The sequence below is a fragment of the Myotis brandtii genome, unplaced genomic scaffold (assembly GCF_000412655.1).
Source record: "Myotis brandtii unplaced genomic scaffold, ASM41265v1 scaffold131, whole genome shotgun sequence".
Lineage (NCBI taxonomy): Eukaryota > Metazoa > Chordata > Mammalia > Chiroptera > Vespertilionidae > Myotis > Myotis brandtii.
The window spans coordinates 4511980-4527899 of NW_005354632.1; the positions used below are offsets into that span (position 1 = coordinate 4511980).

Genomic DNA, 15920 nt, shown 5'->3' on the forward strand with positions numbered 1-15920 from the left:
GGCAAGCTTCCAGCAGTTCTGGAGAGGGTGCTCCTTTATCAGCATCAGGAGGGGGAGATCCCAGAAGCAGAGCCGCAGATGGAGCGAGGAGGAGGCAGACACACCCAGGCTCTGAGGCCAGCTCAGGACTGTGATCCTGAGAAGCCTGGAGCTCCTACTGCATGCCATCAAACCCAGGGGCGCAGGACAACGTGTCACCCCGCAACCCAGAGCCCTGGAGTGGGCAACGCCAGATGGAGGCGGGAGAACACTCTGGAGGAGTGCCCCACAGAGGGCAAGGGCAGGCAGCCTGGCAAGAATCCCATTTCTAGACCTGGAGGACATGTTCAGGGGCCACACTTTCTGCAGACGAGGCCATTGGGATTACTTTTACTTCCTTTTAATGTAAACAGAATACACAAACACATTAAAAACCCCAACATGACACAAGAGAACACACACAGGTTTATATATAGATATTTACAGACCCTCGAAGATCCAGAGGGAGAGGGCACCTCTGGCTAAGGGAAGCTTCTCTTCCCACCCCACCCTGTCCCAACCCAGTGCTGAGGGAGCTGCAGGAGCCTCTGCAACTGCTTCTGGAGGAAACTCAGTGGGAGGCTGGGATGACACCAGAAACCCCCAAAGCAAAACCAGGACTCTGACTGGCCCCGGCCCCAATGCTAAGCGTCCTCCTCGGCAAGCTGGCTGCCAAGGATCTGCCTGTCTCCAGAAGAGTCAGCGTGAGCCCCGACATTCAGACGCGATGGGTTCCCAGCCTATCCCAGCTTTTCCCAGCCTTGGGCTGAATGAGAAATGAGCTGCAACCAACCATGTCCAAGAGAGGAGGGAGGAGGAATGGAGAGAGGGTGGCAAGCAGAGATGACGCTCCCAGGCAAGATGCTGGGACCAACCAGAGGCCAAGCCCAGAGCTGTCTGGGGAGGGCACAGTGAGGTGGTGCTGCCACCTGGAGGGGGCTGGGCGCACTGCAGTGAACCAGGACAGGCCCTGGGCACCTCGACACATCACCTTTCCTGTTGGGTCCCCTCCAGGAGCCTCACTGCAGCAGCTCTTCCCAGGAAATGGGCTTGGAGAAAACCTCCCTTTCTAACCAGAGGTCGTAGTTCATCTGGAAGTCCTCAGGGAGGTCCACCCGCTGGCCCAGGACGCTCTGCAGGCAGTTGTCCACAGGCAGGAAGTCGGGGTTGCTGTGGGCCCGGTCATAGCGCCGGGCGTTAAAGCGTTCAATGTTGGCACGGAGGGCACACTCCTCCGCCTGGAAGTCCCAAGGCCGGGCATCCAGATCTGGGACAAAGCAGGAAGACATGGTCAGGAGCTAGGCCTTCCCGGCAGCTCCCCTGGCACTCACAAGTTAAGGGCCAGGCCCCCCCCCCAACTTGACTTGATGCCAACTTCCAAGTCCCACCCTCAGCAACACTGACAGGACTTCTTTCCTGGATACAAGGGAAAGTCAGGTGACAGGAGAAAAGCCAGATCTACAGAGGAGGCCGCACTGTGGCCAAGTGGACCCAGCGAGGAGCCACAGTTGACTCACTGCTCTGAAAGCCACCTTGTCCCTGGCTCTCTGGATCAGAGGAGGAGCATGCAGGTCCCTCATTAGCTCATTCTCTCGATTCCCTGCCCAGGCACGAAGTCACGGGGCGCTGGGCCAGGAACTGAAATGATGCGGCAGCGTGGCCAGGGGACACCCAGAAGAACCCACTCTGCCCAGGAGGCCCAGGCGGCTGCCCAGAGGGGAAGAAACACGCGGACACGGGACAGTTGTGGGGGTGCGGGGTGTGGGGGAGGCACCCTGCCAGAAGGCACAGAAGAGGGACACAGGCTATATGCACAGACTGAGTGCCCCGTGTGCCCAGAGACCCGGAGTGACGGGCTGGGCTGCAGAGAAGCTGGGTCCGGTTAGAGAGGAGGAGGGGAGGAGAAAGGGAGGGAGGGAGGAGGCAAGAGTGTGGGCCTCATACGCCACATGTGAGAGTTTGGCTCTAATTCCAAGGGCAATAGGAGGCCAGTGAAGGCCTTTCCTCGGAGGTGCCCGCAGACCCGCACTCTAGAAAGATCACTGGAGCAGAGTCTGAGGTTGGTCAAGAGCTGAGAGAACTTGTGGGCAGGGTGGAGAGAAAAGATGGGAGAGAGACTTATGACAATTTCTGGAAAAGGCAGAACTACGAGGGAGGGACAGAGGAATGGGGATGATCAGACACCGAGTCTGGGCAGCTTCTCAAGGTCCTTCCTCACGCTCCCACCCGATTCCTCAGGGCGGCCTGGAGCAGAGGGGGAGAGGTCGCCGCTGCCCGACCCCCACCGCACCCACTTGCAGGCCTCACCGTTGCCGTAGGCCCAGTCGTCGTTGAGCCGGTGCCGCACCTTCTGGTAGATGGCAGACATGGTCTTCATGTTGCTCTTGCGCCACTGCCGCCCCAGGTACTTGGTCTGCACCTTGAGCAGCTTCAGCACGTACAGCTGCATCATGGCCTGCTTCACCTTCAGGGCCCGCTTCAGGATGGGGGCAGACTTGAACACCACCAGCATCTGGAAGGGCACGGGCAGGCACAGTGGAGGGCACAAATAATGCCTGCATCACCAGCCACTGCTCACCCCGTTTGCGGTCATGGGCAGGGTGACCAACTGTCCCAGCTTTCCCCAGACTGAGGGGTTTGCTGGGACGCGGAACTTCACAGCTAAAACTACCAAGTCCCAGGCCAACCAGGACCGCTGGCCACCCTAATTGTGAGTCGTTTTGGAATCTGAAGAAAGCTATGAATTCCCTGACTTGTCAAGGAACCCAGGAATCAGTCCTTAAAATACACGGATGCGGCTGCAGGAAAGTGAGGAGGAAGGATGCAGCCGCAGCAGCGAGCCCACCCCGGACCTCTGCTCCTGCTCAGGCGAGGACGGGCATGGCACTGTCACAGGGTCCACGCTGACCGCGCTGACTCACCATCGTTCTTGAGTGCTTCCACTTGGTCAGCTTGTTCAAGATCCGGAGGAGATTGATACAAGAAAAGAGGTTCCTCCAGCAAAACTGGTTATTGTCGCCTGCTTCCTGCAGGGAAAGCCCAGGAACCACGACCCTCAGGGCAGGGGCTCAGCAGCTTCCAGGGCGGCACATGCATGACCTCAGACCTGCAGGTCTCCCTGCCTGTGCCGGCACCCACTCCTCTCCTCAGCCCCCGGGAAACTCCATCCCTCAGAGCTGGGCCCACAGTCCCAGCGAGGGGGAGAGAAGCAACTCGGCCTGGTGAGCGCTGGGTCACCAGCCCCTGAAGACCATGCTCCCAACAAAGGAATCCCTACCCCCCAATCTTTCTGCCCTACAAGGTCCCTCCCCGCCCTTGTATGCAATTAGTGCTTTAAAAGCCAGGCACTACTCGACAGGACCTCATCTGTGAAGACACCTCCATCCCAGGTGGGGGAGCCGGGCTCTGCACCACCCACCCTCACCAAAGGGACAGCCGGTAGAGCCTGGCCACTCACCAGACTCTCGGCAGTCAGCTCTGGCAGCTCGTGCACCACGCAGTGAGGGTAATCCAGGACGGAAATGCTGTAGGGCAAGGGCAAGCAGGCGCCCACCATGAGCAAAGGCTGGGTCTGGCTCTGCTCTCCTCCCTCACTCGTTGGGATGCAAGTGGGATCTACCTTGTCTGCACCGCCCTGGTTTCCAGCTCTAAGATGAGGAAGCACCTGCTCCCAGAGAAACTGTAGGGTCCCCCTGGCCAGAGACCAGCCTGACACTGTGTAAGGGTGGAGACCCTGCTTTCCCCGCAGCCATGCACCTGGGCTGGGGGAGACTTCTTAAGGCAATGAGTGTATGCCAAGCCCCTCGGGAGACAGTGTCAGCTGATGACTTGCCCTGTGATGTACCACACTGATCAGCAGGCACTGCCAAGTACAGGTGGCACCAAGTGAGAGGGATGGGGGCTAGGAGTCAGCAGACAGGGCGTGACAGCGCACATGGCTGAGCTCCCTAGGGAGAGCAGGCAGCCTGGCTGGCCTCCTCAAAATTAATTAATTAATTAAATTTAAAAGGCACGGGACAGTGAGGGCTGTACTGGAGCCCAGGATGAGACCCCTCCCACCCAGGCACAGACCGAGTCACGGGTCACTTGATAGCTAGACTCGGATTTGACACACTGGTGTTTTCCACAGGCAGGGACCATGCTTCATTCATCTCTGAGAAGACTGGCAGAGTGCTGGCCTAGAGGTGCTGAGTGGGTTCAGTGGGAGCGGCTACCTGGGAGCCCTGCCATCTGGCCCCGGGCCCCCTTCCTGAGCCCTGGTCCCTGTCACCTGTTCTTGGCAGTGATGTAGGACATGATGTTTTGATTGAAGAACTTTAGAATCAAAGGGATGCAGTTGGCAAACACCAGGTGCTGGGCCATATATTCAAACTGAAACCAACAGAAGACAATCAGCACGCCCGCGGGGGCCGCCCGTCTCTCCTGTCTCTCCTCCCGGGATAGAAGGCCTCGGCTGGAAGACTGAGTCAGAACATTTGAAGGCCAAGGCCTCCGTCTTCAGGGCTGGAGGGCAGCACTGCCAGGCTGTGGCCAGTGGACAGGGAAGAGGCCTGGCAGGTACCTGGTAGACGTGGTTCAACTTGAAGTGCTTGAGCAGCAGCAGCAGGACAGCGGAAATGGCCTTGACAATGACCTCTTTGTGGCGGTTCACATCCACGCCCAGCTTCATGCTCTGCAACACTGTGGTGCTGAAACACAACGGCCGGGTGAGCCCGCAGCTTGTTCCGCGCCCTCCTAGGTGCTCACAGGAGACGGGATTCCTGAGCCTTCTCTGGGCAAAGGCTCCCACTCCACCCCCGACCCGTGGACATCTCAGGTTAGGCCCAGGGCTCCTCCCACCCAGCTCCCAAGCTCAGCATAATTCTCTTCCTGTGATGTTTAAACACATCCTTAGCCTATTTCCCTGCCTTTCCTCCACAGTGAACTTCTCAAGATCCCCCTAAGCTTCTGCCACTACAGGGACCGTGTTCTCGCGTGTGCTCTGTGGAATACCACCACACAGCACGCTTCATGTTATGGGGAAAACTTAGGAAGCATTGAGTTAAATCAGTTTCTTTTTTCTTTGAATTTATTTTTGTTACTCTTGACACAATATTATACTCATTCCAGGTGTATAACATATTTCTGCCACTACAGGGACCGTGTTCCCACGCGTGCTCTGTGGAATACCACCACACGGCACGCTTCATGTTATGGGGAAAACTTAGGAAGCACTGAGTTAAATTAGTTTCTTTCTTTTTACTTTGAATTTATTTTTGTTACACTTGACACAATATTATACTCATTCCAGGTGTATAACATAGTGATCAGACACTTAAATCAGTTTCTTGACTCAAGACTTCTCACTGTCAGTTTTTTAAGAGGAGGTACAGTATTTGACTCAGGAACCCCCTTACCAAGGACCATCACAATGGCCCAGTGTTCTGACACCCGCTTTGGTATTAGCCAAGCCCTGCCTCCAGCCTCACCTGCCTTTCACCCCAGACTCAAGGAGCCCCGCCACCAGGGAGCTGGGCGGGATGAGCGGGCAGGCAGGAGGCCAGGTCAAGGCCACGTCCCTCTCAAAGTAGAACACGATCTCGGTTTGTCCTCACATCAAACAGAGGCAGTCAGTGCCCCAGGGAGGAAGCGCCCTGAGGACTTCACTGTCACCTGAGGCGCTCACAAACGGCCCGCAGGCCGGGTACTGTGAACGGGAGAGCCACACCCAGCGGAGGCTCAGCTGCTGGCTGGCACGGTGTCCAGAAGCTGCATCTCCCCGTCCTGATGTCCCAGCCACACAGCTTTGGGGGAAATGTCGCCCCAGCCCAACTCACTCTGCAGAGGGGTGAGGACTCTCCCGGTCACTCAGGCATCCACTCAGGGCAGAGTCTACACTAGAATCCAGGCCAGCTGGGCTGACCTTCTCCCCAAGCAGCAAATCGAGATATTTAACCCAGTACTTATTTTTCTTCTGAGCCAGGAATACCCTCAACTTAACCTGCAGAGTTGAATCAAAAAAGGAAGCAACCTCCCAAACCTGGGGACTGAAAGGGAGACACGGCCCCGTTCTGTTGCCCCACCTGTTCCACGCACAGGGGCGACGGTACTCACGGCATCTCCTCAGGCAGGACGTCGGCCAGGATGTTGATCGAGTCGGTTTTGGCTTTGGAGGTGGGGGCTGCAGCCAGCAGGATCTTCAGCAGCGCGATCTGGGAGGACAGGAGCACCCAGGTGCAGGCCTCAGCCCGGAGAGGTGGTCCCTCCGCAGGGGCCCAGGGGCAGGGCACTCAGGAGGGACTGGAGGCACTGGCAGGCAGGCTGGAGCCTGAGGAGGGACTCACCATGTACTGCGGCAGGCTGGGGAGCAGGCCTTGGTAGAGTGTTTCTGCAGGGACTTGCTCCACTTCCTCTTCTCCCTTTGACCACAAGGGTAGAGATTCAAGCCCAGTCCTGACAGTCTCCTGAGCCAGCTGACTCGCTGGCTGGAGGAGGGGCTGTAAGCACTGATGTAAACAACGATGCGGATAGTGACAGCACACCTGACTGACAACGTGCAGGCACTTTCCTTGTAGGAAGCCCATTAGTCCTCACTACACTCTGTGAAGAGGGCATGATTATTATCCCCATCTCACAGGTGAGGAAACTGAAGCACAAAGATCTAGTCTCCTGCGAAGTTGTCACCCCGAGTGGTGGCACTGGATTCAGAGGTGGTGACTGGCTCAGAGCCTGTGCTCTTCACCCCGGCACCCGATAAGCCACCCCTGCCGGGGGAGCAAGAGGGCAGGACCAGGCAGCTTCGTGGTTTAGGCCCAGCACTGTGCCTGGAAAGAACGGAGGGATCCTGCTGGCTGAGGAAGGCCCCAACTCACCCCTGAAAGAGGAGAGCGAAGGAACTCCTCCTCCATCTGCGCCTGGACCTCTGCGATCGACGTGTACTTGTGCTGGGGAGAAGGGAAGAGGCGCTGGGAACAGTTCCTACTCTCTGGCTGCACGCCCCACACCCTGGCAAAGACCCGGGCAACTTCTTCAAACAATCTTCTCCAAGAGGGAATCTCCACAAAGATCCCTAACTAACCTCCTGAACCCAAAATACTTTCCTAAGTGAGCAATTGCTTTTTAAAAAAAAATATATATATATATATATTTATTCATTTCAGAAGGAAAGAGAGAGGGCGAGAGAGAAATACCAATGATGTGACAGAATCATTGATCAGTTGCCTCCTCAGCACCCTCTACTAGGACTGAGCCCGCAACTTGGGCATGTGCCCTGACCGGGAATTGAACCATGACCTCCTGGTTCATAGGTCGATGCTCAACCACTGAGCCACATCAGCTGGGCAGCAGTTGCCTCTTAAAACCAGTATAAAAAGCACATAAAAGACTAGAAAAAAGCAAATTAAGGGAGAGAAAGGGGCTTCCAGATAGCTATAGTGACAGAAAAATTAGTCCAAGCAGAATCAAGTAGTATTCGGGATCAAGTATTCAAAAAGCTTAGGTGCATGGGGCCCACTCAGTACTAAACATTTCAGAAATATGTTCCAAAAACATAGCCATTTACACCCCAGATGGGTTGTTAGGGAGACACCTCTTTCCGACTCTTGGTGTTCCTTCCCCTATGGAGGGACTGGATGTGCAATACACCCCTGCCCCTCCCACACACCCCATCTCTCCCTGCCCCTCCCACACACCCCATCTCTCCCTGTCCCTCCCACATACCCCGCCTGGTTGACTGGGCAGAGGAACAGGACATGCTAAGCCCATCCCTTTCGCTTTTCTCTTGAACAAAAGCCTGTGCGCTCCTCTGCTCCTCGAGCAGGCCTGGTGGGCTCCAGCACTGCCTGGCTCTGGGTGGGGGAGTCTGCCTCATCCAGGAAGTCAGGGCTGGGACACCTATGGCTGCTGTGCCCTTCGCCTCAGTCTCTAACCTCTCTGCCAGCCTCAAAGCTGGTGTTTCTATCTCCACCTGCCTACTCCTCTATCTCAATCGCCTTAGAACTTGAGCAAGGAAAGGGGGCTATTTAGTGGACCCTTAAAACTCCAACAGCTTCAGGTAATATAATCTTGAATGAGCCACCAGTTAAGTCCCCAACCAAAGCTCGGCTAGAATCAGTAGAATTTACGAAGAACTGCTGAGAGGAACTGCCACTGTCCACCCATGCCTCCAGCCCAGGCTCCTTCAGGCCGACAACACTCTAAATGGCTTCTCCCAACGGGCCGATCTCACTTCACTCACTTGGGACCAAACTAGGCCAAAAGCTCACCCACACCACCGACCTGCTTCAGAGTCTTGATGCTTTCGTGGATTGGCCTGGGCAGCCCCACCACTGTGTTCGTGTCGCTGGAGGATAAAGAAGGCCCTGTGTTAAGCCCAGACATCAATCCGCCTGGGTCCCCAAACACCAAAGGCCAAGAGAGTGGATTTCTCGCTACTTTTCTTCAAAAGGAACTCAGATCACACTCACCTGCCCAGAGTGTAACCTATGAATTTGCTGCGGCTGGACTCGAGGAACATCTCAATGTCTTTCTCTCTGCCCAAGAGAGAGAGCAAGGCTTTTACTAAATGTTATTTCAAGGTGTCATGGTTAATAAAATACAGAACATCCAGAAATTGTGGAGACAGAAGAAAAAGTCTCCCTCAACTGTTTTTCTTTATGGAAAAAATCCCTGAAACCTTCAGACTATTTTCATGTTCTTCATAATGTTGAATCAATGACCTGAAATTATATTATGTGTAATTTGTTTACGGGACTTGTAAAATTAAAGTGATATATTGAATTAAAAGCATACTTTATTCAGATATTAAGACCTTTGTCAACAGAACTCCTCAAACTTAAAATTTTTATACCGAGAGCTATAAGCTACTGATTTTTTTCATGAGTCACATTTTCCTGTCAAACAATCAGTGTATCTTGCATTTTCTGAAAACTTGTGTGTTTTCCCATCACGGAAAACTGGGGCTTTACCTGGATGGAGAAAATGACTTCTATATCCTCTCACGTGTCCATCTAGTTCGTAAGTTGGAGCCATTTCAAACAGACACCATTTCTATACATCAAGGTGCCTTCCCGTCCACTGATTCATGCACATACATCTCAATACCTGAATTACGGCTCTAAAGGAGCTCTTCCTTAATCTATCACTTTTCTGTTAACCACATACAACCCCAGGGGGGTGGCGATGGGGTCACTTAAATGTCCTTGTTCTCATTTTTCCCACCCCCTTCACTAGTTATCATGTCTACCCAAGAGCGAGCTCCGATTACCACTCCAGAGCCACACAAGGGCCTCTTTGTGCAAGGCCAGCCAGGCCAGCCCCCGAGACCCGGGCCAGCACAGGGGACTTTAAGGGAGCCTCATCCCAGAGCCAAGCCCAGCCTGTCCCAGCAGAGGACCTCACGTGACCCAGGCCAGGTGCCAGGCCTGTGGGTGTGAGGCCCTGGTTTCAGGCCAAGAGCTTTACAAAGGTCTGAGACTCACCTGACCTTGGGCGCCCATGGGAGCCCCTTTGGGCAGGTAAGCCTGTCAGTCTGGGGGTGCTGTAGTGGGGGAGGCATCACCTCGTCCCGCTCGAGGGGGAACGTCTCCCCCTCCAGGCTGTTGTCGTCATCGTTCTCTTCTTCCTCTTCTCGAGAGTCGTCGGCCTTGTAGGGGTCCCGCTCGTTGAAGGCGTCCAGGTTGTCCTGCTTTATCAGCGCCTGGAGACGGGGGAGAGCAGACGAGAGCCAACTGAGGAACCAGAAAAGGCCGAGGAAGCCACAGAGGCTGCGACACAGAAAGGGCAGTGAGAAACCAGACAGGAAGTCAAGGTTGGGACCAGATGACAAATCATTCCTTGCCCCAGTCCTTCCTGAGACCCACTGTAAGATGGGATCCTGCACTGGGGACAGTGTCCCTGCCTGGAGGCCTTCACCTGACCAAGCCGTTCAGAGGCCATTCCCAGCCGAGCTTGTCCAGGGACCAGGCCACTGTGTGCGGAGAACTTTGGGAGCTGCAGGGACCTGTCGCCCTCACCTTGTGCTCCCGCCGGCCCCGTTTCTGCTGCTGCTCGATCAGGTCAGAGGCAGACGCAGGCGGCGAGGCGGCCCTCATGTTGCGGATCACTTTGATGCTGTCCTCAGGCAGCGGGGGCAGGCCCAGCATGGTGCGCTTCTCGGCCTTCATGCTCTGCAGCTCCTCAAAGCCACCTAGCGTGCACTGCATCAGATGGGAGCAGGCCGGGTCAACACACCCACAGGCTGTGCCAGGCGCGAGAGCACCCATGACATCTTTACAGAGACCCTCTCGACCTCTGAACAAGGGACTATATCCACCCCAGGAGAGTTCAGTGAGGCTGGGAAGGGAGAGGAGAAACGGGCTGACCGAGCCTAGTGCACACACACGCTCAGCTCTCTGTCTGCCATGCTCTTCATGTAAAAAAGGCAGACTGGAGACCCTCACCTGCAAGCTCCACAGGGCTGGCCCATTCTGAAAGGGAGGGTGACCCCCAGGGGGAGTAATGGTCCAAGCCCCTCTCCGGCCCTGTCCCCTGGCTTCCCCTTCCAGGAGGCGCTCACCAGTACTGTCTTCCAAAGCAGCAAGAGAACCTTCTTCATGGGGAAGTGAGGGGCGTGGCCACTGCAAAATTTGGTCACCATCCCAAACAGCATGATGGCGAATGGCTCATTGTTGTACAGCGGGGAACCTGGAGGCGACCACGGCGTCAGGAGCACACGCAGGAACAGGGCCCTCCCAAGCCCACCAGCCTCAGCACCAGGAGGGGCCTCTGGACAGGACCCCGGGGTCCTACCCAGCTCGGCCCTGAAGGTCTGGCGCATGGTCCTCCACTCGGCCTTATCGCCCTCACACTCCTGGTGGACGGTCTCCACAATCAGGTACATGATGTTGAGCAGAACCCTGGGGGCGCGATAACAGGGCGGAATGGGGGGGGTGTGTGTCAAGGGAGCGCCCTGGCTTCCTCACGCCCACTGACACGAGAAAAGCCTGGGCACCAAGGCTGGCAGGTGGGAGGGCTGTAACCGCCAGGAAACTGAGCGTCCCACAGAGCATGTGGGCTTCTTTCTGTCTCATGTTGCTAAGGTGGGACCCGACCTGTTCTGTATTTCGATGTCTAGCAAAGTGCTCGCTCAAAGCAGGTGCTTGGCAAATGGCTGCTGAATGGATTAATGTGAACAATGGCCACAAAATTTACTGCCCTGAGCTTCCTGGAATGAAAAAGACCCAGCGGTGGGAGAGAACAAGGTGGAGGTGAGAACAGGATGTGTTTACCACGGTGGGTGCAAATCAGGAGCACGCAGGGTGATGCCCGGGACCCTAACTACAGCGAGGACACCACCAACACCCAGTCTGGAAACTTCCAAAGGCACAGAGACAGGTTCTACTCCTCACAGATGGGGAGGTGCTCTTGCTCTTGAGCAGCTGCGATTACTTCCTGTGCAGCCATGAGCGTCTTGAACTGTCAGGACTAACCCTACACAGGTGGGGCAGCTGGGTGCGAGAAGGTGGGAATGCGAGGAGTGGCATCCAGTGTTCCATCCAATAGAAAGGCCCATGGCATTCTCAGCACTGCGGTCCTATCACATGATTTCCTTGGGAGACTCAACCCAGAGCCCCGCCCGAGAGAGCCCCCAGCAGGGCTGACTGATCCCACCCCAAGCCCATCACACCCCAGGTGAGTGTGTGAGAAGGACACGTACAGGGCCCACACCAAGAAAACCCAAGGACGCCCCAAGCCCTGCTCTGATGCCGCTCAGGCTAACCGGCCTCACCTGAGGTCCGTGCTGTCAGCCAGGGAGATGGCCGGCTTCCTCACTGCGCTGCTGCAGGCGGCGCTGTTGCTGCAGGAGAGACTGAATCAGTGCTGCCCCAGAGGGAAGAGAGGGTCCCCTTGACAAGGGCTGCCCCACCAGGGATAAAACACTGTGACACGCTTAGACTCAGGCCCTGCACCAGATCCTCAAGACTGGTTCCAGCCCTAACCGGTTTGGCTCAGTGGATAGAGCAGCCGTGGGCAAACTACGGCCCGCGGGCCGGATCTGGCCCGTTTGAAATGAATAAAACTAAAAAAAAAAAAAGACCGTACCCTTTTATGTAATGATGTTTACTTTGAATTTATATTAGTTCACACAAACACTCCATCCATGCTTTTGTTCCGGCCCTCAGGTCCAGTTTAAGAACCCATTGTGGCCCTCGAGTCAAAAAGTTTGCCCACCCCTGGGATAGAGCATCGGCTTGCGGACTGAAAGGTCCCAGGTTCGATTCCGGTCAAGGGCATGTACCTTGGTTGCGGGCACATCCCCAGTAGGGGGTGTGCAGGGGGCAGCTGATCGATGTTTCTCTCTCATCGATGTTTCTAACTCTCTATTTCTCTCCCTTCTTCTCTGTAAAATATCAATGAAATATATTAAAAAAAAAAAAAAAAAAAAAGACTGGTTCCATAAGCTTCCCCGCACCCCCTGCTCGGGCCCCTCGGGACTCACTCTATTTCCATGTTGAGCAGCTCCACCAGCGCATGGAACGTGCCCACCTCCAGGAGCAGGAAGACGTTGTAGCGCATCCAGGACTGCACCTCCGCCTCCGAGCTGCACTCCCCGAAGGTGCCTGCAGACAGGGCACAGCTCAGAGCCCCACCCGCATCCGACTGGCCAGGTCACTGAAGGGGCCCGCGCCCTGGGGTCCACTCAGTACCTTGGGCAACGTAGAGAATGGCCCGGGCCACCTTGAGTCTCTTCTCCCTGGCAGTGACTTCCAGGCCGTCCAGGAGCCTCATGGCATGGGTCCGGTGCTGGTTGGTGTCCAGCTCGGTCCACTTCTTATCGGTCACTGCAGGGCAAGAGGCCAGTTCCACCTGAGGCCAGACAGCCTCACAACGGCCTGGCACCAGCTAAGCCACCAAATGCAGGCCTGCCTCGGGACAGAGCTCAGAGAGCCAGTCACTCTCCCCAGAGGGCTAAGGTCCCCCCACTGCCCTAGGAACCTGACTTTCCAGACTGAAACAATGCTATTTTTGCTGCAATTTTAAACACATCAAGTTTCTTCTTTTCCTGAGACTCACAATCTGAAAAGCCACCATCAGAGGACTTGCAAGCCCACCCTGAATGGCACATCTGGCCTGGCACAGTCATGGCTCAGCCGGCTTTGCAGGCCGTCGGGGATGACTGAGGTCATTGAGATGACTAGGAGGAACCCTGCAGCTCTCATGACACGGGTGAAAGGAACCCCGATGTGGAGGGAACCATCTCACCATGGAGGCGGAAGTCCTCCTCGAAGCATTTTCGGTTCATCAGGAATTCTGGCCCCTCCGTGTAGCTGTAAAGCTCTGGCAAGAACAAAGTCTCATCAGCTCTGTGTCCACATCCCACACCGGGGCTCACACGCAGCAGAGAAGGCAAAGCGTCTGCTTCCGGGCCCAACTCCGTCCCGAGTCGCAGTCACTCCTGGACTATGTTCTGTAACGACTAGGGTCTTAGTGTTCTGGTGAACAGGACGGAGAGAAAGCTGGCTTTCCCTGCAGCCGACCCAGAATGCCAGCGCAGCCTAGATGCAGGGTGGCCCCACCTGGTGCACATGGACCCCAGCAGGCCAGGCCAGTGGCTGACTGCCATCACAAACGTGTCTCTCAGTGGGTGCTGCCTTCTGAAGAGTACTGTACCCCAAAGCCTGTGGAGCAGCTCAGGGTAACCTCACGTTACACAGGAGCAGCAGGGGCAGCGACAGATGTGCGCAGCGGCAAGCACCCACTGCTTGCATTCCTCACCACTCACTGCCCTAGGAGAGACCCGTCAGGGGACCGCGTATGGCCAAGGAGCACCTCTGTCCACACGGGGACTGGGCCACAGCCAGCTGAGCCGACCACCCAGAGATGCTTCATTAAAGTAAAGGACAAGCCAAAGCTATGAGACACACAGGCTGGACCCAGTAATTAACCTGTTTTATACACATCATTACTAACTGAGACTAACTAGGGGGGAAAGTGGACTCCAAAATGGCATTCACTCTTAATTTTATTAAAGACCAATAAGGTAAAAACACCCCCAAAGAACACAGAGGTCTATCTTTACCCGACAGCTCGGCCGCCCACTTGTCCGTGTCAGCATACTCAAACTCCAGGTCCGGAGACTCGGAATAGCCCTGTTGAGAACAGGAGAGATGATACACAAGGTCGCTGCTTCCCAAAGGAAGAAACACGCGTGCTTCCAGAGACACTGCTGTGCTAAGGACACCACCGCCGCCACTCTTCCTATTTCTTATCACAATATTTGTCTCCCGGGCTCCCTCAGGTCTCCAGCACCTGCACGTCTCCTTCAGAGCACCTGTGACTCACAGTGCTACAGGGGCAGGGGTATTGTTAATGCTGCCTCCTTGGCACTGCAAGTTCCTTGAGAGGCGGAACGTTGTCCATTTTGCTCACCATGGATTCCACAATGCCCAGCACTACTTGCCATGAATGAGTGAGTGAGTGAGTGAATAGTTTACTCAAATAACTACTTGCTGGATGAATGAACACAAAGCTTCTATGCATTCCATGCAGGGAATGACATTCACTCCATCTGGTGCCCAGATTCCGGCAGCCTCACTTCTCTCTGGCTAGTGGGCTATCACCAGCCAGGACAGCACGAATATCGACCCCCTCAGCCTTCTCTCACATTTCAGTGAGAACCAACAGGAAGGCAGCAGCTGAACAGAATGGCTTCCCTCCCCACCGGAGAGAGTGTGACAAAGAATCATTTCACTGCTGGGGACAGGTGATCGCTGAGCACACGCCGTCTGGGAGGCCTTCTGGGAAGAGGCCGTGGAGACACAGGTGAAGTCCTCAGGCCTAGCTACAAGCTCCGTGGGAAGACAAGGCCCGCCCACAGACACTGAGTGGCATGAACTCCCCTTCCTAGTCAGAGGCAACAGGGTACACGTTCACAAGGTACTGAACTTCAGCTCTTCATTTATCCTCCCATTGCATAAGACTACCTGGAAGGTTTTTGTTGTTAATCCTCTCAAGGAGATTTTTCCAGTCATTTTTAGAGAGAGTAGAAGGGAGGGGGAGAGACGCAGAGAGAGAAATACTGATTTGAGAGACATCAACTGGTTGCCAGAATCAAACCTGGGACCCTTCTTTTCATTTAAAAAATATATATATTTTTTAAATTTATTTCAGAGAGGAAAGGAGAGGGAGAGATGGTAACATCAATGATGAGAATCATTGATTGGCTGCCTCCTGCACACCCCCCACTGGGGACTGAGCCAACAACCCGGGCATGTGCCCCGACTGGGAATCAAACTCCGGACCCTTTAGTCCACTTTAGTCCACAGGCCGACGCGCTATCCGCTGAGCCAAACCGGCCAGGGCTGCCCAGAGGCTTTCGGGCACTAATGAAAGTTGGGCAGCACAGGGCGGGCTCCCAGCAGTGCCGCCCGGTCCGCCAGGCCCTGCCCGGGCTCCCAGCCCCGAGAACCAGAGAGCCAGAACCAGAGAGCCAGCTGAGGCAGCGTGCGCATCTCTAAGAACAGGTCTCTCGGCTCAAATGTGCTCACCCACTGCCCTGCCTTGAGCTGCGCCCAAATGGAAATGAAAGGGGAGGAAGGGAAATGTAAAGGCGTCGGAGGGTACTGATTTGAGCATTACGGCTGCTTAAGGAAAACGTAAAGCTCTCTGCAAACTGCAAGTCCTCTCAGGATGAAGGCGGGTCACCCCACCGCTCCCACGCCCCCCACCAGCCTCTGCGCACGGGCTCCTCAGAGGTGGTTTCTTTGCTTTTCCAGTAACTCCCTGAGCGCAGGGGAGTGTCTGCTTGGACCTGCCAGGCTTGGACCTGCTTTACTAGCACCAGAGGCTGCACGAGCCAGTAGGACCAGGGCCGGCCTTCGCAGGTCTAGGGTGGTGCCCTTGGTCCCCACAGGCCGGTGCCCACGCCGGACAGCGAGTCGCCG

At 55.5% G+C, this 15920-nt stretch overlaps 1 protein-coding gene across 1 annotated transcript; it reads right to left on the minus strand.

Annotated features, from left to right (window-relative positions):
• Nucleotides 1–372: 372 nt before the first annotated feature.
• On the minus strand, nucleotides 373–14240 carry STRIP1 (striatin interacting protein 1). Its single transcript, XM_005860049.2, has 20 exons — nucleotides 14057–14240; nucleotides 13240–13314; nucleotides 12684–12818; nucleotides 12476–12596; nucleotides 11765–11833; nucleotides 10786–10892; nucleotides 10553–10680; nucleotides 10011–10193; nucleotides 9477–9694; nucleotides 8463–8528; nucleotides 8275–8338; nucleotides 6870–6941; nucleotides 6342–6416; nucleotides 6112–6209; nucleotides 4580–4706; nucleotides 4289–4389; nucleotides 3476–3542; nucleotides 2940–3044; nucleotides 2326–2530; nucleotides 373–1285 (listed from the first exon to the last, which is right to left on the minus strand). The coding sequence occupies exons 2-20, from the start codon at nucleotides 13277–13279 to the stop codon at nucleotides 1038–1040; spliced, it is 2229 nt and encodes a 742-aa protein (XP_005860111.1). The 5' UTR covers nucleotides 13280–13314; nucleotides 14057–14240; the 3' UTR covers nucleotides 373–1037.
• Nucleotides 14241–15920: the final 1680 nt, after the last annotated feature.